The following is a 24421-nucleotide window of genomic DNA, read 5'->3' as shown; positions in this document are numbered from 1 at the left end:
TAACCCGTTCCTTTCTCTCCCTCCCTCCCTCTTTGGCCTGTCGCAATCTGCAAAGGAATCTTCCACTCCACACTCACACCTTTAACCCTTCCCAAAATGCTTTGCAATGCCTGCAACAGCATTAGCAACGTACAGTGCTAGTGTTTACCCAGGGGACCCCCTGGGTGGGGCAGCCATCTTGTGACAAAGAGACATAACTCCCTTGATGTCCATCGTGGCCTGGCATTCTATCTGCAAAGAACCAAACCCATTAGTAAATCACCAAGACGTTTTATCCCCATAGCAGAAAGATTGCGTGAGCAAGCCATATCCTCCCAGACAATTTCTAAGTGGTCGTGCGATGCATCTTGAAGTGCTGCAAGATAACAAACATTCCCTATGGGTTTCACAGGTCACTCCACAAAAGCACAAACTGCCTCCATGACATCCTTATCAGACATTCCCACTGCAAAATATCTGTAAAGCAGCCACCTGGAGTTTGAGCCACACATTTGCAACCTATTAATCACTGGTGGAATCAGCAGTATTGTCAGCATCTTTGATACCAGCTTCCTCGCACCCTCCTCCAGTCTGAACACTGCTTGTGGAATACTCATAGGGATCATCACTCAGAGTAGTGGTGGTGGATACTTACTGTAACTGGAGGTTTTTCGAGATGTGGGGTCCCTATCTGTATTCCACTACCTCTCCTCCATCCCCTCTGCTTCAGATCCTATTGTGTTTGCAGTAAGAAGAGGAACTCCAGAGGCATAGACCCACACTGAATCTTATCTCCTAGGTTGGGAATGCAAGGAGAGCTACTGTGCACATGCGGGTCAACAGACACTGCTTTGAATAATTTTCGGATTTGGGCCCATGGCATGTATGCATACCCCACATGTGGAATACAGATCGGAATGACACATCTCAAAGAACCTCTGGTTGCAGTTAATGACCTACACTTTCGCCTTAGGACCTTAACTTGGTCTTGTCATTGTGTATGAGACCACCCTTTGAGCCTTACCCACCTGCTCCCTTTTTCATTTGTCTGCTAAAACAGCATTCTTAGTGTTCACATTTTGCTAGGAGAATGGGGGAGTTGCAGGTCTACCATGTATAATTTAAGGACAAAGCATCTTTACAACCTCATCTGAAACTCCTATCAAACACTAATATCCTGGGACCAATACGGCTACAACAACACTATATATCAAAAGTGTGTCAGAATTCCATCTAAATCGGGTGGTAGACCTACTGATCATCTTTTCTAAACTGCACACCCATAAGTATGAGGGGACGTTGCATGCTTGGATGTGCACAGGGCACTGTCATTGACAGGACTCTGTCTTTTAGATCCTCCCTCAGACTTCATGTCTTAGGCTGAGACAATGAGAGGACAAGGCTCTCAAGGAGAGGCTACCTAATAAGATTTCTTTATCTACATGAACCTGTTAAGAGCTTGGAAGTCTTACACCACCAGAGAATTACTGCTCATTCTACAAGGGCCCACACCATCTCAGCAGCCTTCCTCAGGAACGTCCCTGTTATAGACATCTGCAGAGCAGCAACTTGAGTCTCTGTTCACGCTTTCATGCAGCATTATGAATTGCCAAAGTGTACAGCAGAAAGACCATCTGTGGAAAATTGTTTAAATATTTTCTGAGTTCCTGCTACCATTGGGCTCATGCTTGGGAATTGCCTAACATAGAATATATTGTGACAAAGCTCTGTCCTTGCCTCCGTGGGTCCCGCTAGCCTCAGAGGCTCACTGTGACCCTCCATGTAACCCTTCTTTCTCTCGAGACAAGGGTCATAGTCTACTGAGCCATTTTCATCATAAGCCAGCAAGGGAGGTGAGGAGAAGTTATCCTTCCTTGCACAGTCTCTGTTGTCTCCCAGTTTCAGTGATTAATTGGGGCAAAGGTCGGGGAGGGGGCCCGGGCCCACCCTCTACTCCAGGCTCCAGTCCAGGGACCCTAATAGTATCAGCTATGGTAGCTGACCTTTTAGAAACATGACATGTACAATTCCCTGGGCTACTCCCCCCCAGCAGCCCTCACTTCCTCAAGCTCCACTTCACCCTTACCTCAGGGCCTCCTTCCTTGTGCCTGATATGGTGTGTACTACTCAGCCTCTCCAACAACACAACTTCCTTTCACAGCTCCTGACATGCACACCCACCTGACTAACTGGGAGGCTTTTAACTAGTTTCAGCCAGCCCCTGATTGGCTTCAGGTGTCCCAATCAACCTAGCATTCTCCCTGCCTTCTGGAAAGTTCTTAATTGGCCCCAGGTGTCTTAATTAACCTGGAGCAGCTGCCATTTCACTTATTCTGGTAGCAGGGATTTGTTTAGTTGGAGCTAATATGTCTATCTCCCACTACTTTTCCATAGCCATCTGGCCTTGCCCCATCACAATATATATGTGCAGAAAGAAGAAAGAGTTATTTACCTGTACAGTAACTGGTTCTCTCAGATATGTTGTGCACATATACATATTCCACATCCCATTCTCCATCCCCCACTATTCGGAGTCTAATGTCATCAGGACTCTAGTGCAAAGGAATCGAGAGGGGATTGAGGCAGCCCCACCCTGTATGCCCCTGGTTGGAGGCACAAGGACATGCAGGAACAGCTCTGACAGTACTGCTGATTGGAATCTCTGGCTCAAGTGTACTGGGCACACACCCCTGGAGTGAAATGTGTACAACATGGGCACAACATCTCAGAGAAAAACAGAATACAGATAAGTAACAGTTTCTTTCAAGTACAGGATATAACATGGATTCTCCCATTTGCCTCTCTTATGTTATCAAGGTTATGTCCTACATTGCTAATAGGAGAAAAGCAGGAAACTCCACAGTAGTTCTGGTATGAAAAAGGTTGAAGAAGTGTTCCACTGGAACAAAGAAGCACTCATAACAATATGAGGAGCCTTGCAAGTGTAGAAAATAAAACTTTCACAGAAGCTGGACATAGACTGTAGAACTTGCTTTCTCAAAAGAATAACTACAGAATTTAACTACTTTCAGAACTAAAGACAATGCTAAGTTATTTGACTTGGCTTTCCCTTCGTAAATTATTGATGCACAAAGTTATCAAACCATTTCTCCTTGCAGACTGAGAAGTAAGAAAGTTTATTTAAATAGTTAGGAAGTAGTTTTCTACTATAACAATGGTGGCTGTATAAGCACCTACGCTGAAAAGGGGCTACTTAAACATTGTTGTTCAAGAGCAACAGATATAGCAAAAATAATACACTTAAGCAGTCTACATTAAAGATTTTTTTTAAAAAAATTCCCACCTGCGCTACCTTTGGTTTGACTGAACTGATATTAGCACAAGTGGGAGCCCTTGTTCAAAAAAAAAAAAAAAAAGTATGATTCCATGTCTTGTATATTCTGGTGGAGATTTTCTTGTAAAACTCTTTAGGTTAGGCAGAATTTATGTTCTTGATTGTCTTACATTATTGCTTAGAATCCTTAAATAGGTTCAGGCTCCATTGTGCTATACAGTAGGTCCCTTCCTCAAAAAGCTCACAATCTTAAATTTGTGTTGTGAAGTTAATTTTGGATTTTTTTTTCCTGTATATGATCTTAATTGACTGCCATATATTGTGTGATCAGTTTTCACAGTGTTCATTATTCTTTCTCTTAAGTGCTCTTATAATGTGAATTGACTTAGATGTTGTATTTATCTTTTGTAGTTAAACAGGGTTAAAATGGTGGAGAAAGAAAAAGATGCTTTAGAAGGAGAGAGAAACAAAGCCGTTGAATTTCTTTCTTTGGAAAACAAAATGTTCAAGGAAAAGAATCGTATTTGCCAATACTACATGTAAGTAACACCTTCCTTTCTGAACTTTTAATGTTGGTTTCCATATTAGTAGTGCAGTTACTAGTTAGCTACCCTGTCTCCATATTTTCACTTGTAAATATTTTGTCTACATGACTCTCCAGGAACACTCAAAAGTTTCACTGACTAGTGCAAATTTAAAAGAATGCTAAGTAAAATGAGTGCCCATTTATGCGAAGTATTAAGTTTTTTAAAATATTAGATAATACTTTCAAATAGCAATGGTCCATGTTGGCACATTAAAAACTTGGTTGCCAGCTTTCTTTCACTTTTTAACCTGTTTTTAATCTCATCCTTTCCCCCACTGCCCCCACCCAAAGTAATGTAGTTTGGCTGGTGGACTTCTTAAGGCCAAACCTCCTAATTTCAAGAGAAACTAGATATTTTAAATTGATAACTAAGGGTTTGTCTACATCAAGCAGCAGTGTACCCTACAGGAAGTATGATTACTAAAGCATACTAACATGTTACACATTAATTGGTCCATGTAGGCCTTACTGGTGTGCACTCAGGGTTCCCTAGCATCCGTTAACATAATACTGCATTATGTTAAAGTGCACTAGGAAAACTTTAGTGCGTACCAACAGGGTCTACATGGACCAATTAATGAGCACATGTTAGTGCACTTCAGAAATTACACCTCTGTAGTACACATTACTCCACCATATAGACAAGCCTGAAATTATTTACATTTTTTAAACTGTAAAATCTTTGGATTTCTTTAACCCCATTTTAAGTGCACAAGACTGTCTAGCAATGATCAGCTGGAGGACTGAATATTTAATTTACAGTGATTATTTGTTGTAATTGTAGGATTCCAAAACTCTCAAATCTATTTTTTTTTTTAAATTCTAGTAAATTTGATACAAGTGGCTTTTTTGTAATCCTCAAATATGTAAAATATATGTATTTTCTCTAGTTATGACCTACAGAATCGGATAACTGACATGGAAACCCAAAAGAAAAAAATTCATGAAGACACTAAAGATATTAATACAAAGAATAGTAAACTTGCTGATGAAATGAAAGTTAAGAATAAAGCTTTGAAAGATGTAGAAAAGTAAGTACTTCCATTATCTCACAAACTGTAATAGCATGTCATGCACTTTGCACATGTAAAGCTTTGAGTTCAGAAAACAAACTGTTTTGTCATTTCTGTTTTGACTCTTCCCATACCAAGTGGTCTTTTGTACCAAGTCTGTATTACTGACATCTCAAATGACCACTAAGTTTGTACTTGCTGATGTTGTACTTTCATATTTCAAATTAGGATTGATGGTACTTGATGAACATATTATTACAGAAAATATTCTCCTTTTATGCGTGACATATTGTAAAGCATAAAGGGCTCATTTGTGATCATTGCTTCATCTTATGCAGCTATGAGCCCCCTTAACTACCACACTGGCTTCCTACGTTGGCAGAACCTGCAGAGGGACAGAAAGCAGCTGCCATTAGGTTGCCATTCTTCCTCTGCATAGGTGTGTAGATTGTGGGTCTCTTTTTCACAAACAGCCACATTATGACTCTCTCACATTCTGGTTCCTAGGGCAGTGCTGCAATGCAGATTGGATTATAAGGTTATAGTTCAGAACTGTGCCTTCAAGTATAGCATAGTTCTATGATAAAATGGCAGTTCAAGCAGATGCCTTTTTTTAAAGAGGATGTCCTTAAAGATAACCCATAAAGAAGAGGGCAGATAATTGGGTTGTGGTTTTCTTTTACTGCTTTATGAAGTTTAGTGAAGGTCTGAAGGGTTTTCTTTTGCAGGGGGTGATTAAACTAGAAATATTTTGAATATCAAATCCTGTATTTCCTTTTCTATTGGAGAACTCTTTGAAGGAGCCCCGGGATGTTTTGACTCTTTTAGATGTAATTTCTTCTAATTGTTTGTTAGGCCTTTGATCTAAATAGTTTCTATCGCTCTTCCCCAGTTTTTCTTGTTACTTTGATGTCATCACGCTAGTTTGTTTTAAAAATTTTTTAGTATTGTAACCAATCTATATCGTTCCAATTCTCAAAATGGTGTTCATATACTGTAAGATCTATGGATCCAGCTTCTATTAGCGATTATGTTGTGAAAGGATCTTTCGCTGATCATCAACTTTAGAACTGTAATCTAACAGAATGACTGTGGATTAACTTTAGTTCTTCTTTGAGTGACTGGACATGTGCATTCTACTCTTGATTTGTGTGTGCCCCACATCCTGTGGTCAAACTTTTTTCCCTTTTTTCCCTCATCAGAGCAGCTCGGGCATCGTCTACCACCATGAACCCTTGTGAGCAGGCATAAAGTGGGGAGCCACCCCAACTCCCCTCAGTTCGTTCTTACCACACGTGACAGTTGTTGGATCTGTTGGTCTTGCTTTAGCAAGTTCTCTGTGTCCTTTATTTTTTGTAGATGGTTACATGTTCATAGTTAAGGCTACGATTATGTCTTGGAGGTCATGGAATCCGTGACTTCCGTTGACCTCCATGACATTTTCTGCCCTGGGGCTGGAGGTCCCAGCCAGCCCCACCTGCACAGCAGCCCAGCCCCAGGGGTAGGGGGACCTGGGAGCCCTAGCAGCAGTGGGTGCTGAACCAACCTACCCCTTTTGTCATGGATATTTTTAGTAAAAGCCAGGGGCAGGTCACGGAAAATAAACACAAACTCACAGCAGCCTGTGACCTGCCCCTGACTTTTACTAAAAATGTCCATGACAAAAACTTCACCTTATTCATAGCGTTAGTGATTAGATTTTTTTTTTTAAATGTTGTTTTTTTGGTTTCACTGCTTGAGGTCCTGGTTTTGGTACCGAGAAATGCCTCAGTCACTGGGCTCCAAGCCTTATTGTTCTTGTTCCAAACCAATGCCTGTGAGTGGCCCACACGCCACCTGTTCAAAGTGCCTGGGTGAATCTCTCATATCAGATTGTTACCAAATTTGTACGGACTTCACGCCTAGGACCAAAAATGACAAAGAGTCTAGGCTGAAGTTTCTTTTGACAGAAGCTTCTCTGAGACCACTATTGGAGCCTTCCTACTTGGAGGGGGGTGGGAGGGACAACCTCTTTAGCTTTGGAAAAACACTCCACCGGTGTTGGAGAAGTCCCAGTACTGCTCACAGTCTCCAGTGCTGAGGGTGAAGTACAAGGTTTTTAAGGAAGAGACTGGAAGAGGAAGATCTCCAGCTCCTAAGCCCACCAAGAAGGGGGCAAAAGGGTTGAGTAGTGTGCATCCTGAATCTAAGCATTCCTTGTCCAGTTCGTCTCTTAAGGAGGCACAGTTGATTCTGGCACGGGGCTGGTACCGTTGTGTCCAGAACCCCAAGCATCATCTTCAACTTCTACAATGCTGTCGTCTTTGGTTACTCACTAAACTGAGACCGTTCCTGTACCAACTACACTTGGAGGCATTTGCAGCAGCAAGGATATTGTCTTTGTCAGTGCCAGTTTCCTCAGTGGTGCAGGAAACCAGTACCATCAGCTCACACTGTCTTGGTTCAATTGGTTCAATGCTCGGTTCCATGTCAGTCACTTGTTTGTCAGTGCTCTCATCCTGAAATATCATAAAATGGAAAGCTGGCAATGATGGCCTTGTTTCAGTCGTCTCTGGGTTCTCTGCACTAGTATTAATGGGCATAGCCCCTCTGTGGTCAAAAGAAGCTTAGTCTTCAGATTCTGAATCCCTTCTGAGACCTTGCCCCCTGGGATGCTTCTGAGATGCTGCATTGGTAGGATACGTGGCTGGGAAGGTGCTGGGACCCCGCCTTTTCAGTGGCCCTTTTGGAATCCCTGGGGTGTTCCCTCCCATTTCCAAGTCAGGAGATAAGAGTACAGGAGGATCCTGCCGGTCAGTTACCAGAGGAGGCTTAGCCTTAAATTCAATTGTGTCTATCTTCCTCTTCCCCAGATAGTGCAATTTCTGTGAAAGGGTCCTCACCCTACCTGATGTCTTCAATGCTTACCGGGAGATTTTGAAAAGTCTTGCTTCAGCCTTGGATATTCAAGTGAAGGACATTAGGAGTCATCCCATAGAGCTGTTAATATTTTGGCCACAGTTGGGCAGTCCCTTGTGGTCTTACCAATTAATGAGGCAATTTTAGAGCCCACCAATGCCCTGTGGCAAACTTCCTCTTCACTTCATCACATATCCAAGAGGGATAAGTGTTGATACTAAGTATTCTCCCAAGACTTCAAGTATTTTTTTTCCCATTCCTGGAGTCGTTGGTTGTTGCGGCTGCCAACGAAAGGGAATACCAGGGGCAGCAGGCTGCTACCCCGAAATCAAAGGATGCAAAAAGTTCACCTGTTTGGTAGGAAAAACTGTTCTAGGGCTGGGTTACAACTTAGAATTTCAGAACAATAGGCTTTGTTAGACCAGTATGACTTTAATATCTTGGACTTGGTATTAAAGTTTAAAGACAAGTTACTAGAGCACGGGAAACAGGATTCAGAGTGGTAGCCGTGTTAGTCTGGATCAGCAAAAACAATGAGGAGTCCTGGTGGCACTTTAGAGACTAATTTATTTGGGCATAAGCCGCCCACGAAAGTGCCACAAGGACTGGTCGTTTTTGCGGGGAACAAGAGTTTCTTTTGCTGGTAGATGAAGGAAAGCTGGTGGCTAGAACATCAGTGCAAGCTGGTTTGGATGCTGCTGACTTGGCTACTAGGGCCATGGCCTCTGCTTTTACCATGCACAGGTGCTCATCGATGCAGTCTTCAGGGCTGCCCAAGGAAGTCCAGCAGACTGTTCAGGACGTGCCATTTGAAGAGTCATCTCTATTTTCAGTGCAGACAGATGACACTTCAAAGACTCCAGAGCGACTCTAAAGTCTCTGGGCATATGTAACCCTACCCCAAAAAGAAAGCACTTTCGTCCTTAGCAATCTGACTGACATGCTACTCTTGCACCTAAAAAAGATCTATTAAGAAAAAGGAATAGGGGTTATAGATACAGACCCCACCCCCTTCTACTGCAAGAGCTCCTAGTTCATCTTGGCACCCTGGGGGCTCTAAACATATATTTTGATGGGTTGGTCAAGGACACGATACCTCTCCAACATTCCAGCCTCTCCTTTCCCTGTGTTTGCAAGAGAAGGGTTCCTCTCACTTCCTAGGTGCATGATGCCTGAATCACTTCATACTGATGGGTCTTAAACACCATGGAAGTGGGATAAACATTTCAGTTCAGGGCCATATGAAGCATTTAAGGTTCCTAATAAACAATCCTCACTACCCGTTCAAAATGATAAACCTTGGTCTGTCTGCATCTCCCAGAGTTTTTTTTTAAAAAATGTATGTCAGTGGGAGTTGCTTTTCTGAGGAAACTGGGTGGGCAAGTGTATCCCTACCTGGACAACTGGTTGGTAAGAATCCGATCAAGAGTTCAGTTACAATCCAGTTTTTCTCTTATCCAGTCAGCCTTCAATGTTCTGGGACTGTTAATCAACACAGAGAAGTCTGTCCTCTCCCCAGTGAAGAGGATAGAATTCAGACAGGCAGTTCTGAACTTGACTCAAGCCATAGCTTTCCTTCTATGGTCAACATTTCAGATAATTGAATCGGTCATCCTTGATCTCAAGGCTCACCTAACTACGGCAGCATGGAATCATATGAGGCTTCTGGGGCACATGGCCTCTTGCACAAATGCAGTCCAACATACCAGATCGTGCCTCAGGGAACGACAGACTTGGCTGGCCTCCCTGTTCGCTCTGAGCCAACCCCCCTCTCCGCCTAGGAGTACGGTTACCCTCTCAGATTTTAGCTTCTTTGGACTGGTGGATGAACCCTTTTAGTGTAGGTGTTCCGTTTGTCCCACCTCAGCCTTCATTGATGTTAGTGACAGCGATATCTACCCTGGGATGGGGGGCTTATCTGGATTCTCTTCAGAGGCAGGGGTTATGATCCACAAAGGACTATCACTACACATAAATATAAGGGAGTTGAGAGCTATCCAACTGGCTTGTCAAGCTTTCTTACCCCATATCAAGGGTAGGAGCCAGTGGTGGTGATCTGTCTCAATAGGCAGGGAGGGGCCCACTTTCCTCAGCTCTGCAAAGAAGCAATGCAACTATGACTTTTGCATTGCCACTTTGATTGACCTCACAGCTTCTTTCTTTTGGGGGGTGCAAAATAAGCTTGCAGACCACCTAAGCAGATTGTTTATGAATCACCACAAGTGTTCTCTATGTCCAAATGTAGCCATGGGCATTTTCCATCTGTGGGAGACTCCTCTGGTAGACCTGTTTCCAACAATAATCAACAGGAAGTGGCAGCACCTTGCTCCCTGCAAGGTCACAATCCCAGGTTCCCTCTTGGAGGCTTTCCTGTTGCCCTGGATGGGCAAGCTCCTGTATGCTTTCCCACCAATCCCACTTCAGAGTTTAGCTAACAATCATGCACCACTATGCTCAAGTCATATGTATGGCCCCAGCGTAGCCTTGGCAGCTCTGGTTTTCGACTTTCCTGTCCCTTTTCACTGCCTCCACCATCTCCGAACTGCACTCTTTGAGGACGTCAAAGAGGAAGAGCCAAGATTCCTCTCATAAGATTCACAAAGACTGTCCTTTGAGTTCTCCAGGTTAGGGAATCTACCTGAAAGAAGTAGTAATTTCTGATGACCTCAGTAGCCACTGTTCTCTGATCTGGTAGCCATGAGGCTGGTGGTTCCTCGGGTATCAAGGGTACAGTTAAGCCTAAGGATTGTGAAGTCCTGGGCTCCAAGAGGTCATTAGTACAATCAATGGAGCAAGGTGGCAAGAAGAGCACTACCTCTTCTCACTCGGTACCAAAGAAGCCCCTTCAGGCTTTATCTGGACTCTCACCTTGGAGCGGTCAAGATTCATGGTAACATCAACTTCCTCAGCCATAACTTTGGCACAGGCCATGGACATGGGACAACATTCTCAGTACTGCAAGAGTTTTGCTTTCCCCCAGATGCCCAACTTACCATAGCTCAGCTCCAATATACTCTTGATACTGAGGACCTCCAGATCTCCAGATATTCACTCAGTACCAACGTTTTCACCTCATGTTTCTACTGGTGCTCCTCTGCTTCAGAGTGACTTGGTAGAGGGGGATTCTGATGAAGATCTTGCCTCAGTCTCCAATGTATCTGTCCAAGGTTCTCCACTCCATCCCTATAGAGGCTCTTTTCAGAGAGCTCTGAGGAAGTTGATCTCGCTCATGAAAGACCTCCACAACCACCATCTTGCTGGTTTGGGCACCCATGGGTGACTCTATCCATGCCATATGTACTGCCTTCTTGGCCATACTGGGACCCTTGGGTAGCCTATTGACAGCAATTTTCTAGGGCCTCAAGCACCACCCATTACAGAGATCAACAGCCTTCATCACCTGCCCTCTCCAGGACACTCTGACCTAAGGAAGAAAATTTTGAGGAACTCAAAGCTAGGGCTAATAAAGATCTCTTCACCAGCCAACATCTTTTTCATCCCCAGATGAAGCGGTCATGCCACCTCCACCATGTGTGGCTGATTATTTTAAATAGTTCCAGGACCTTATCAAGTGGGTCATAAATTCTTTGCAGATACCTCTTGAGGAGGTTAAAGAACCATATCATAAGCTGCTTGACATCCTTCATACAGCTTCATCTGCCCATATTGCCATGCCTGTTATCGAGGCCTTCCTGGACCATTCAAAGGTCATTTGGCACACCCTAGCCTCAATTCTGTCCACATGCTAGAGAGCAGACAAAAAATATTATGTCCCCTCTAAGAACTTAGAATTTGTATTTTCTCATACCTCTTCTAACTCCTTAGTGGTTGAGGCAGTTAACGAACATGGCAGCACCATGCCCTATGATAAAGATCATGAACGCTTCAACCTGTTCAGTAGAAAATCATATTCGTCAGCCACTTTGCAATTTTGAATTGCCAAATATCAGGTATTAATGGTGACATGCAACCATACAAATTTATACTAAGATGAACTCCTTTATTGAGCATCAACCAGCAAAACAGAGAGCAATTCCAGTCAATTATTGCAGAAGACGAGGTGCTTGCCAGAATGTCTCTGCAGGCCTCTCTTGCTACTGCCGCTCATTTGATTTCTAGGGTGGTGCTTATGAGGATGGCCTTCTGGTTTCACCTCTGAGTATTTCCAGTGGAGGCCCAGAATACAATTCAAGACTTTTTCTTTTGATGGCACTTAAACTATTCACTGACGGCACAGATGAATCACTGCACACATTGAAGGACTCTAGGACCACTTTGTTCTCTGGAGATCTGTACATCTACCTGAAAGAGAAAATTTAGTGGGTCTAGACAGCGCAGAGATCCTGCTGCTCCCTCCTCCCCCAAATTCTTGGGTTCCCAGAGATCGTATGAACCTCAATGCAAGAGACCGAGGTTCCAGAGGAGAAAACCACCCACTTCCCAACCTTCAACTTCCCAACCCTCTACCTTGAAGCACCTATTTGGACAGGGTGGTCGAGGTCCTGAGCTGAGATCCCCTTGCATACCAACTACAATATTTCACCTGCCCTCCTCCCTTCAGCAACTGCCTTTACCACTTCTGGTAGGCGTATGAGGATTACTATAGACAGGTGGGTTTTGGAGATCATTTCCACTGGGTACTCAATTCACTTCTATTCTCTTCTGCCTGCCTCTTTCCTTCCCCGTTCCTCTTCAGACACCCGTCTCACAAGAATCTGTTATGACCGGAAATAGACTTTCTTCTACTCTTGGTTTCTATAGTACCAGTTCCCAAGCAGCACAGAGGGAAGGGGTTTTATTTTAGGTATTTCCAGGTTCTAAAACAGAATTGCAGCTGGAGACCCATCCTAGTTTTAAGGCTACTCAATACCTTTGTGAAGACACACTTGCAGCAATAATTCCATCACTAAACCAAGGGGATTGGTTCTTAGCCCTCAACATTCAGGATGCATTTCTATATCACAATCAACCCACCACACAGAAGATTCCTACATTTTCTTCCTATCGGGTGAGACCATTTTCAGTACAGGGTGCTCTTTTGGCCTGTCGTCTGCCCCAAGAGTTTTCAAAGGTCATGTCAGTACTAGCAGCACACCTCTGCTGAAAAGAAATTCTGGTGTTCCCAAACCTAGATGATTGGCTTCTGAAAAGTTGCTCCCTGGACGTAACATCATGGGCAATTTGCAAAGTCGTAGGCCTCTTTCTCAAATTGGGCCTGTAATAGAACATTCAAAAGTCCACTTTAACTCCTCTGCAAAAGTTAGAATTCATACGTTCTCATCTTGATTCAATAGCAGCAAGAGCCTACCTCCCAATGCACAGATTAGTGGCCTGAACCAACATAATCTATACAATTCATATCATTCTTCAAACCCCAGTCAAGAACGGTCTTCAGCTGTTGAGGCATGTGGCAGATGGTACTTTAATTATAGACCACACAAGACAACTGTGCCTTGTGCGCCCACTCAGACGAAGATCTTTAAAAATAGTCACTTTTTCTGAGGCCTAGAACCAACTTGGCCTGACGTGCAACATCTAGAAAACTAAAGTACTCCACCAGCGGGCTCCCAATCACCAGGATCATGCTCCCATAATTCAGATCAATAAAAAGACCCTGGAGAACATCTAAAACTTCCTTTTACCTTGGAAGTCATCTGTTGCAGAAAACTGACATTGACAAGGAAATTCAACACCGCCTCCAATGTGCAAGTGCAGTTTTCAGATACTTGCAGGAACATGTTTGAAGATCATGGCATCAAGAATCAAACCAAGCTTCTCAGATTTCAGGCCATTGTTACCCCTACTCTTTTGTATGCTGCCAAAACCTGGGTCACGTACAGTATAGACCTCAAGGTTCTTGAATAATATCATAAACAGTGGCTCCACAAGATCTTCTGAATCAAGGGGGATGACCAACACACCAACATCAGCGTTCTGTCCCAAGCCAAAACCTCTAGCATTGAAGCTATGATCATCCACCAACAGGTCTGTTGGGCTAGTCATATTCTTCAAATGCCAGACAACTGACTCCTGAAACAGGTCATGTTCTTACAACTGAGGAGGAGCAGGCCAAAAGAGCACTTCAAAGATACCCTCAAAACCAACATGAAGTGCAGTATTGACATAAACTCATGGGAAATTCAAGCCCTTGACCGACCAAAATGGAAAATAACCTTGTGGCAAGGATCCCAGTATTTCAAGGTCCAACAGAGACCATAGGAAATGGGAAAGGAGGAAAGAATACACCGCAGCTTGACTCAACGATCCAGATCCACCCCTTCCACTGGGAAATGTCTGCTCCAACTGTGACAAGATCTGTGGATCCTGGATTGGTCTCATTAGCCACCTGCAGATCCACCAGCAATAATTGGCTATCTTTTTATGGAAGACAGTCATCCTCAAACTCTAAGGGTTTGCCAACAAAAACTTTCAGAAAGACCCCTAAACTATTTATCTCAATTGCAGACCGATCACAAGGGTCTACAGTCTCTAAACAGACTTTCCAGTTGGATATCCAACTGCATTAGCTGTTGCTACTGACCTTGTAATCTCCAAGCACCATTGGACTTACAGACTCACTGTATGAGATTTATTTCCTCCTCTGTAGCCTCTCTCAAATATGTTCCCATCACTGAAATATGTAGAGCTGTGACTTGGACCTCTGTACATACCTTTGCTGAGTGCTATGCAATAACTCAGTGGTTCCCAACCAGGGATCCGGGGCACCCTGGAGGACCGCGAGCAGGTTTCAGGGGGTCCACCCAAGCAGGGTCAGTGTTAGACTTGCTGGGGCCCAGGGCAGAAAGCCAAAGCTCCATTGTGCAGGACTAAAGCCTGGGGCCCTGAGCCCTGCCACCTGGGGCTGAAGCCAAATCCTGGGCATCTTAGCTTCACAGGGCTTAGGCAATTGCACTGCTTGGTACCCTGTAACTCTTGCCCTGGCTTATATATTCAGAAAAACAGTTGTGGCACTGCTGGGCCATGGAGTTTTTGTAGCACGTTGTGGGGGCCTCAAAAAGAAAAAGGTTGAGAACCCCTGCAATAACTCACAGTTCACCCTCTGATACTGCATTTGGCTCAGCTTTACTTTCTTCAATACTAGACTTGACTCTGAAGCTCCCTCCTACTTAAAGAGAACTGCTTGGTAGTCACTTACAGTGGAGCACCCATGGGGACACGACTAAAAAGAAATGGTTACTCATCCTGTTCAGAAACTGTGGTTCTTTGAGATGTGTGTCTCTATGGGTACTCCACTACCTGCCCTCCTTTCCCATTGCTTTGAAGTTGTCTGCTGTGGAGCTTTTGTGGTAGAGAGGGAACTGAAGGCCATTCACCTACATAGCGCTATATAACAGGATGGAGTACAAAACTGAGTAACGCTCACGTGTGGGCTGTTTAGACACTGCTATGAGACTTCTCTGATCAAAGGTGCAGCGGGCGCAAGTTCAACTGTATTGGAGCACCCATCTGGGGACATCTCGAAGAACCACAGTTACTGCCCATGGTGAATAACCATTTCTTACCAACCTGTTCCATACCTGTTGTGCTTTGAGGAGTGCTGCACGTGTCCACTCCATGACCTACCTTCCTACCCCTTTGCATCAGAGTTTCCAGCAAGAAGGGGTGTCAGGGATGGCTCTGACCTTTGTCTAATTACAAGGGTGTGTGGCAATAACAGGTACCAATGAGGGGAGAAAGTTTTTGACAACCAGCTCAGGCTGCTTAGTCAACCAAAGTGGAATGGATATGTGTAATACATCTCAAAGAACAGTAGTTATGGAACAGGTTAGTAATAAGTTTTTATCACATTTCTAAATTGCGACAAACGTCATGTATTTGTGCACATTCTTTTAAATATTCAAGACCACCTAGAGACTGCTGCCTTCTGGAGAGGTTGGATAATAAATAATTTCACCTTTGTTGCTACCTCAATAAAACCACCTCAACAAATGAAGAAGGATGGGGACCTGCATTCATTCACTCAATTAGGAAGCAGACAGGCTAGCCAGATAGTCATCGATCTGGTAGCTCCTCAAGCGACTCCATTAAAGGGACTCTCAAACATAAAAGCTGGTTGGTTTGCAGAAGGGGCTCAATTCAGGAAAGTGGGGTCTAAATGCAGAGGTTTTTCAGACAGTAATGTCCTCATTCAGGTATCCTGTAAGTGGTGAGCTCTTTTGTCTAACAAAAAAGCCATAATAAGATCCAGTGACTGGAAACTGAAGTTAGAAACTCATGCTGCGAAGAAGAAACAACAATTTTAACAGTAAGGGTATGAACCAGTGGAATACATTTACCAAGGGATATGGTAAATTCTCAGATCACTTTGGGAGGCTTTTAAATCAAGACTGGATGTCTTTCTAAAATACATGTTTTAATCACTAGGTGATGATATGCATAGTTAGCAATCAAATCCCCTTCCTGTCATCTGAGAATGGTCTTTGCAGCTGAGGTGTGTGGTGTTTTTTGTTTTTGTTTTTTTTTAGGGACTGCAGTCCGTTTGCCTAGTGTAGCTAGCTTACTTATTTTTGCATTTGCTGCTTATGTTCAGACTGGGAATTGTTACATGTACGTAGCAGCAGTTTAACATCTTTTCTTTAGTTTAATTATAATATTTCTATATCCAGTTGTAGAACAATGGAAGACTTGATTTGGCTACATAATGGATGGATGAGGCTACCAGTACTTAGTCTATATTCTGATTACAGTGTGAGTGTCATAACCATACAGCTAAGGGTAGCCTCCTTTCCTGTAAGGGGTTAAGAAGCTCAAATAACCTGGTTGGCACCTGACCAAAGGAGCCAATGGGGACAAAAGATACTTTCAAATCTGGGGTGGGGCGGGGGGGAGAGAGGCTTTGTTCTGGGTTCTTTGTTCCTGTGTTCGTTCGCTCTTGTGACTAAGGGACTGGACATCAATCCATATTCTCCAAACCATTCTGAACCAGTCTCTCATATTACAGAAATTGTAAGTACAGCCAGGCAAGGCGTATTAGTTTATCTTTGTTTTCTCAACTTGTGAATTTTCCCTTTGCTGGAGGCAGGTTTATCCCTGTTTTGTTGTAACTTTGAAACTAAGGCTAAAGGGGGTTCCTCTGTGTTTTGTGCACCTTTTGGTACCCTGTAAAGTTATCTTCCAACCTGATTTTACAGAGGGGATTAATACCTTTTTTTTTTTTTTCTTTTTTTTTTTAATAAAATTCTTCTTTTAAGAACTGATTAATTTTTAATTTATTTTTTTTTCCAGTGTCCAAAGATCCAGGGATTTGGGTCTGTGTTCACTTTGTAACCAATTGGTTAGGATTTTATTGTCAAGCCTCCCCAGGAAAGGGAGTGTAGGGGCTTGGGGGGATATTTTGGGGGAACAGGAACTCCAAGTGGTCATTTCCCTGATTCTTTGTCTAAATCACTTGGTGGTGGCAGCATACTGTTCAAGGACAAGGTGGAATCTGTGCCTTGGGAAAGTTTTTAACCTAAGCTGATAAAAATAAGCTTAGGGGGTCTTGCATGTGGGTCCCCACATCTGTACCCCAGAGTTCAGAGTGGGGAAGGAACCCAGACAGTGAGGCTCCCTCCTATCTCATGAGGTCATGAGAAATCATCAGCAAGCATTGCTAGTCATACATGTATTGGAGAAAATGTTGCTTTCCACAGCAGTGCATGGCTTTTGCTGCTTGACAAACAGTCAGGGCTTCTGTTTTGCAGCACTGGTGCTACAGGGAAATAGTGAGTGTAATAAAAAGCTGGATGTTTTTATAAAAAACAAACAGTACCACTTTCAATTCAAGGCCTCATAGAAGTTCACTAGCTAAACCAATTTTTGGTGAAAAATGATTTTAATACAAAAGTGACTGACTGACCTTTTTCTCTTTTTAGAAAACTCAATAAAATTACAAAGTTCATAGAGGAAAACAAAGAGAAATTTACTCAGCTGGATTTGCACGATGTTACAGTGAGGGAAAAACTAAAACATGCCAAAAGCAAAGCTAAAAAACTTCTGAAGCAGCTTGAAAAGGATAAAGAAAAGGTATATCTATGAAACTTGCAACTCTTACTATCTTAAACAATCAAATATTTTGATCTATTCTGGATTGGGGCATTCTAATGTTTTTTTAAGGTAACCTGCAAAAGAAATTTTTTGCTGCTTTATGATACAAAGAAGGCCAGAAAATTTTTTAAATTTGTTTTACACTAGAAATTGAGATTTTTTTGTCTAGCATTTAAAGTGAGTGGAGAATGAAGCTCATGATATCAATTGTTTTATTTTTAGTTTGAAAGTCAGCTTTTAAGGAATTAGATCATTTTCTTGAGCCTTCATGCCTACGTCTCCAAATGGATCCAACTACCAGGTTGATTGCCAAACTGTTTAACAGTGCAGTTTTCTTTGGCAACAATCAAGTTACTAAACATCCCTTCTATTATAGCAAGTGTAATGCTTTAACGGTCTCTGTCCCCTCCCAGCTCAAATATCTATCCATGTTATAAAATGTCATGTTTCCCTGTCCTGGACTCAAGGTGGCTCACTTCTGGCACTACACATTTTCTGTTTCTCCTACAGCTGTGAATATTATCTCCAGTAAGTAAGTGTAGGAAGTTTTACTTCCTTGTAAGTAGGTATCTGTGATGTGATATTGGCTTATTCAGGAGAAACAGACTCCTGATCTCAGTTATTGGGAGAAGCTGCCAATAGAGCCACACATAGCAAAGAGGGTACAGAAAGACTTAACACTGCCGCCATTTATTAGAAGTTTGTTAGTTTATAGCTGTTAAGAGCAGAACTCCTGGTTTCACATGAAATTCCAAATGTGGTATAACTGTGAGGATGGACTTAACTAGGCTGCTTATTCCGTATCATGTTAATAAGAGTAATTTTAAAAAATCATGCTGCTGTTCTTGAAGAAGTAACAGCCTCTTCAGGCAGCTATTCTGCAGCTGGTATTGTCCCCTCCATAGCTAATATACAAGATTACCCAAATTAGGGCAGTGATAGCTGTGAAAAGGAAGAAAAGGTGGTGTGTTGGCCAAAATTATATATTTCTAAGGATATGGGCTACTGTGCTGTGGTGCAAACCACCAGTCTAGCATCTGGACTGCTGTTCTTTCACAAGGTTATCTAGGGAACTGCTAGATGTTCCTCAAATGTATGTCAGTGTGGATCCTAGTGTAGTGCACAAGTGCCCTGTGCCTCCTTATATTCCCATAGAAGGGTATAAAGAGTTGTATGGCTGCTGCCCTCCCTTATTTCCCTCTTGCCGCCCATAGTAGCATGAGAGAACATAGTAAATATCTGACCCTCTAGTCTTTAGCTCTGGCTAAACCCTTAAAAACCCCTCCGAATTTTATTTCACTTAGAGAAGACCAGAGTGAATGAGTTCAGCCCATCTGAGCTGGCTTCTGATGGTTGGATCCCCCTGTATAGGGTATTTCAACATAATGGGCTCTAAACCTGCTCCTAAGCTTCAAGCCCTGTCCTTCCAGTGTTAGTCTAATTCTGTTAAAGGATGGGCATGAGAGATGCTTAGAATGCCAGTTGCTCTCTGAGGACTGGCAAGTCACAGAATGCTCAACAAAAGCATTACTTGTTGGAGCAATCACTGACTGTCTCCTCAGATAAGAGGTAGATGGATACGAGAGCCCACAAAATACCAGAGAGGGCACTCACAGATGTTATGTCCAGCAGACATGTAATGCCCAGAACTGAACATAAGGGTAGAGGCACCGGATGGAACTCAGTGCCTTCCCACAAGAAAAGACCACACAAGGACTCCAGGGAGAAAGCTACTAAGCCCCAAATGGAATTGAATACTAGGGACAAAGAGCCTCCTATCTTCACAGCACCAAGTAAACTTTCCGGCCGCCTCCTTCCCCCGCACACTCCCCCCCATTTGTATCGATAACATAGCCCTCTGGGTTGATACCTTTAGCAGAGTCGCTGATACTATAGGATATGTCATTAGAGAAATCCGGAATGATCTCTGTACCAACACAGTTATCTGCACTAGTGTGGACCCTGTGACCAAGAGCACCAGATGGTCTCTGCCCCTTGAGAAAATGTACTCCCCCTCTCTATCTTTAGGGCACATTTCTCTTCTCCTTTGAGCAGAGAACCTTCTTCCCTGAGATCTGTGGCCAAGAATGCAGAAAGACTTGGTGGTGCTCATTATGGTTCTGAGCTCCAACTACATTAGAAATCGTATTGGATTGGCCATCATCAAACAAGCCAGCCATATTCATACAGCATACCAGTTGTATGACTTACTGAGATCAACCTTCACACACTTCCAGGAGCAGATCTCTGTCTCATTCCGGGAGGAGATAAAAATTACATTTCCCAATGGCATGCCAGGCCAGACCATCCACCAACACTTAAAAGGAAGAAACAGCATCAGGAGAAGCAGCAACAACATTCTGCTTCATCATCGAAAGACATTTCTTCCTCATCACCAGATGAAGTGGTGACCAAGATACCAGCACCAGATGAATTCCAGTAATTTCAATAACTAGTTATGAGAACTGCAGACATGCTAGAAATAGACACATCTGTCATAAGACAAATCTCTTATGTTACTCAACTTATTGGCGACTTCAGGCCCAGACAAATCACCTTTCCAATAAATAGACTGCTTGACCTTGCTAAGACCCTATGATAAATACCTGCCACAATACCACCTAACACAAGAAGTGTGGAGAAGCAATACCAAGTCCCTCCAAAAAGGTTTTGGTACTACTGTGCCCATTCCAACCCAGGCTTCTTGATTGTTTCAGCAGTTCAGGAGAAATCTAAGTTGAACAAAAGCACCCCAAAGGACACAGACTCAAAGGAATTTGACCCGTTCAAGAGCAAATCCTATTCCTCCACCTCAAGGGGCAAATAACTGTAGGCTCTTCTAGCTAAATTATAATTTTTTGAACAAGGAGAAAGTGAAACCCTTTCTGGCAAAGTTCCCACCTTAGAACAGAAAAGAGCTGAAAGATAAGCAGGGGGGCAACTTAGTGACCAAAACAGCCTTACAAGCGACAATGGACTCTTCAGACACGATGACTGGATCCATGGCCACAGTAGTGACAAAGAAAAGGGCTTGATGGATTAAGACATTGGGCATTCCATGAGAAGTGCAAATCACAATAAAAGTCCTTTGAAGGGATGGATTTACTCAGTGAGCACACCATTCTATGTTCCTTAAAAGATTCTAAGGCAGTGGTCCCCAAACTGGGGCATGCCCCTGGGCCAGTCCCCACGGGGGGTTAGGAAGAAGTGCCACCCAGCCCCACTCTGCCCCCAGCTCTGCTCTGGGCCTGGCCACGGTTCCACTCCAGGCCCTGATCCCAGCCCTGGTTCCAGCCGCACTCCCAGCAGCATCCACAGCCATAACCATAGCTCTGAGGGGCAGGGTTAAGGGGGTGCATGACGTAAAAAGTTTGGGGACCACTGCTCTAAGGCTACATTGTACTCGTTTAGGAATATACACCTGGAACCTGTATCACAAACAATACCGTTATCAACTCCAGAAAAAAGTCTTATGGGAGACAGCCAAATTATCCTCCTAAGACGCAGCCCAAGTACAACAGGAGACACCAATCTGCCTCCTTTTCAGTCATTCTTACGGTCCTATCACGTACGCTACCTTTCTTTGAAGAAGGGAACCAATCTGAAACTCCATTGAAGTAATGTATGTGTGTGTTCAGAATTTTGTTTTGATTAGTGCTTGAGAAGTCTCTGACAGGAACTGAGTGAGACTGCTGGGAGGAGATACTATTAAAAGCTTGACAATCAGCCAAAGATCCAAAGAGACGACAAGGAACAGCAGCCCAAATTCTAGAGTGCTGGTGTCTTGCAAAATAGCAATTGGGAGGGTGAAACTAAAAAAACTTTGTTCTTGCTCACTTACATAAAGCAATGTTAGTGAATAAAACTGCCCTTTAGAGATACTTTATGTATGTACTTCATCACTGAAGCAGGGCAATATTTGCAGTCCTGAAGGTAGATGATGTAGATAGTCTCTGCGTGATGTCAGGGCTCATCGACATTTACATTTCCTCAGGTTTTCCTCATTGTCCATAGCATAAGAAGGCAAAGCTTAAAGATAAAAAAGAAACTTTACTTTTTGTACCAGTTAATGGAAAAAGTTAAAAATTTCTTCCTTAACAGGTTCAACAATTTAAAAGTGTACCTGGCAACAGTGAGACAACTATCAGTGAAGCATCATCTAAGAAAGAAGTTCTTGAAAAGGAAAAAGAGCGAGAAGAAGAAATATTAAAACAAGTTATGGATAGCCTAAAACAGGAAACACAAGGACTTCAGAAAGAGAAAGAGGTTTGAAACATTCTGATGTCCATAAGCTTAGACTATTTACATTAACATGAGTTAGATGGTTCAAAGGTCTTTCAAGGAAGCTATTTTGTATAGGAATATTGCTCTCTCAAGCACTAGCTTCAAATATAGAGCAGGCTGGAAATGGAATTTCCATTCTGTGGGAAATTCTCACGTTTCAAGATTTGTTTTTGTTCTGAATCGGAACAAAAAGGAAATTCTAAAAAATGTCAGTTTGAAACCATTGACTCGCTTTGTTTCAATAATGTTGAAAATTACTGTAGTCAAAATGAAACTTTTTACCATACCAAAATAAATAATTTTAATTTTCTGCTGTTAAATTTAGTTGAGATAGACATGTTCCTATGATATGTATGGATTTCAACTAAACTGTATTTTCCAGCAGAAAACTCTTCTGTCAAAGTATTTGAAGAGCTGGTCAAAAAAATTTCAACACCTAATTAATACTACAATAATTAGCTATGTTCTGTAATTTTTGTTTAAAACTTGTCCGGGTGTAAAGTTGGCTTTATGCTATATAATCTTTGTACTCTTTCTTGTAGTCGAAAACCTCCATTCAGTTTGTCTGTTTAATTCATGAAGAGCGTCTATCTCTTTAAGGTGTTTTTTTGCCAGTTGAGTAACTGGAATAAAGCTGGGCTGGAAAAACAACAGTGGCTTCCAAATTACTCAAATAGTCTGATTTAATTAGAACGTAATGCCTTACTTCACTTCGGTATATTACTGGACACTAAATCCAGGATGGGGTGGGAATGGATATCTAGCAGTGGTTGTGGTTTATTTGTTCTTCCTGATTGTCATCAAAATTCACAATTCAGATTTCTACTATGATAGTAGGGGACCTGTTTTTATTTAACTGAGCCCATTTATGCCAAATTCACCATAACTTACTGTTCAAGAGATTAAGAGCATGCCACCTCTCCTCTGCTGCTTCTCTCACTCAGCTATGTATAGAATATATTACCTTACACAGCTCAGTCATCCCACCAGTTTTCAGTTTCTTTAACTATTTCTAATGTAATGTGCTGTCCATTTCTACAGGGCAAAGAAAAAGAACTTATGGAGTTCAGCAAAACAGTGAATGAAGCACGTTCTAAGATGGATGTAGCCCAATCGGAACTTGATATCTACCTCAGTCACCATAATACAGCAGTATCTCAGTTAAATAAAGCAAAAGAGGCTCTAAAGACAGCTTCAGGAACCCTTAAGGAAAGGATAGCTGGTATCAAAGAGCTAGATACAAAACTACCTCAAGCTGAACAGGAACTAAAGCAGGTAAGACTTAAGTTTCATATTTCATTCAGAATCATTCATCATTCAGGAGCTGTTTCATTCTTACATTGTAGTCTCTCTATACATATATTTAAGTTTAGTTGCACTCTGAAAAACATGGAAATGGACCCCATCATAATCAATAGATCTTTGTACTCCCTACGCACACTGAGTCTATTTGTTTAATTTAGTAGCAAAAGTTTCTTTAACTACTATTAAAACTTAAGAGCCAATGAAACTATGGGAAAATGAGCTGTAGTCTCTGATGGGTTGCGCTGCTTCTTAGAGTGCTTGCTCATGTCCATTTCATGTTAGGTGTGCATGCGTCATGTGCACCATTGCCAGAGATTTTTCCCTCAGTGGTATCTGTTGGGCTGACTCTAGCACCCTCTGGTGCTGTGCACTTATGTGCTGGTATAACGGGCCTCTCTGGCCCCGCACTCTCTCAGTTCCTTCTAACTGCCCGTAATGGTTTCTGGAACAACTCCTCTTTCTTCGGCAAGACATTTTCAGTGGTTTTTCTTCTCTGTATCTTAGTTAATTAGTATTAGTATAGGTGTACTGTAAATATTTTAAATAGTACTAGTGTAGCTAGTTAGAACCCCTCCCTCTAGTTGAGGGGCTTCCTTCACCCCGGGGCCAGGCATGCCCTGGTCTCCAGGCTTCAAACTTTCTGCCTCCTGCGGCCAGCCTATGCCCATGAGCGACCTGCACTCCAGTTGTTTGAAGTGTCTGGGGGAAAGTCACATGAGAGCGCTCTGTCTAATTTATTGGGACTTTAAGCCTTGTACAAAGAAGGACTGAGAGAGTAAACTAAAGGCTATCCTCCTTCGGAGCCAAGTAACTCAGATTCGGCACCAAGCACTTCACCCTTGATGTGAACCACGTGCATCCCGGCACCATGCTCCATCTCCGATGCTGAGAAAGAAGCATAAAAAGCAGCGCATAGATAAAAAGGCAAGCAGGGCCAAGGCAGTGGAGTGCAACCCAACTTAGGCCACTCCTCTCTCTACCTCCAGTCCCGTGGCAGCACCATTGAGTCTGATG

At 42.8% G+C, this 24421-nt stretch overlaps 1 protein-coding gene across 12 annotated transcripts in view; it reads left to right on the top strand.

Annotated features, from left to right (window-relative positions):
* The window catches only part of SMC4 (structural maintenance of chromosomes 4), a 135791-nt gene that overhangs the window by 36576 nt on the left and 74794 nt on the right, over positions 1-24421 (top strand). For all 12 annotated transcript variants that reach the window (XR_012669858.1, XR_012669854.1, XR_012669855.1 and 9 more), the window contains 5 exons: positions 3686-3813; positions 4751-4891; positions 17647-17797; positions 21920-22084; positions 23144-23377. Coding sequence is in view for 7 of the 12 variants with exons in the window: in XM_048862749.2 (XP_048718706.1) it covers positions 3686-3813; positions 4751-4891; positions 17647-17797; positions 21920-22084; positions 23144-23377 (819 nt within the window). In the remaining 5 variants the exon portion in view is untranslated. The remainder of the gene's footprint in view (positions 1-3685; positions 3814-4750; positions 4892-17646; positions 17798-21919; positions 22085-23143; positions 23378-24421) is intronic.

Source organism: Caretta caretta, chromosome 9, assembly GCF_965140235.1.
Source record: "Caretta caretta isolate rCarCar2 chromosome 9, rCarCar1.hap1, whole genome shotgun sequence".
Classification (NCBI taxonomy): domain Eukaryota; kingdom Metazoa; phylum Chordata; order Testudines; family Cheloniidae; genus Caretta; species Caretta caretta.
This window is presented reverse-complemented; position numbering and strand designations above follow the sequence as displayed.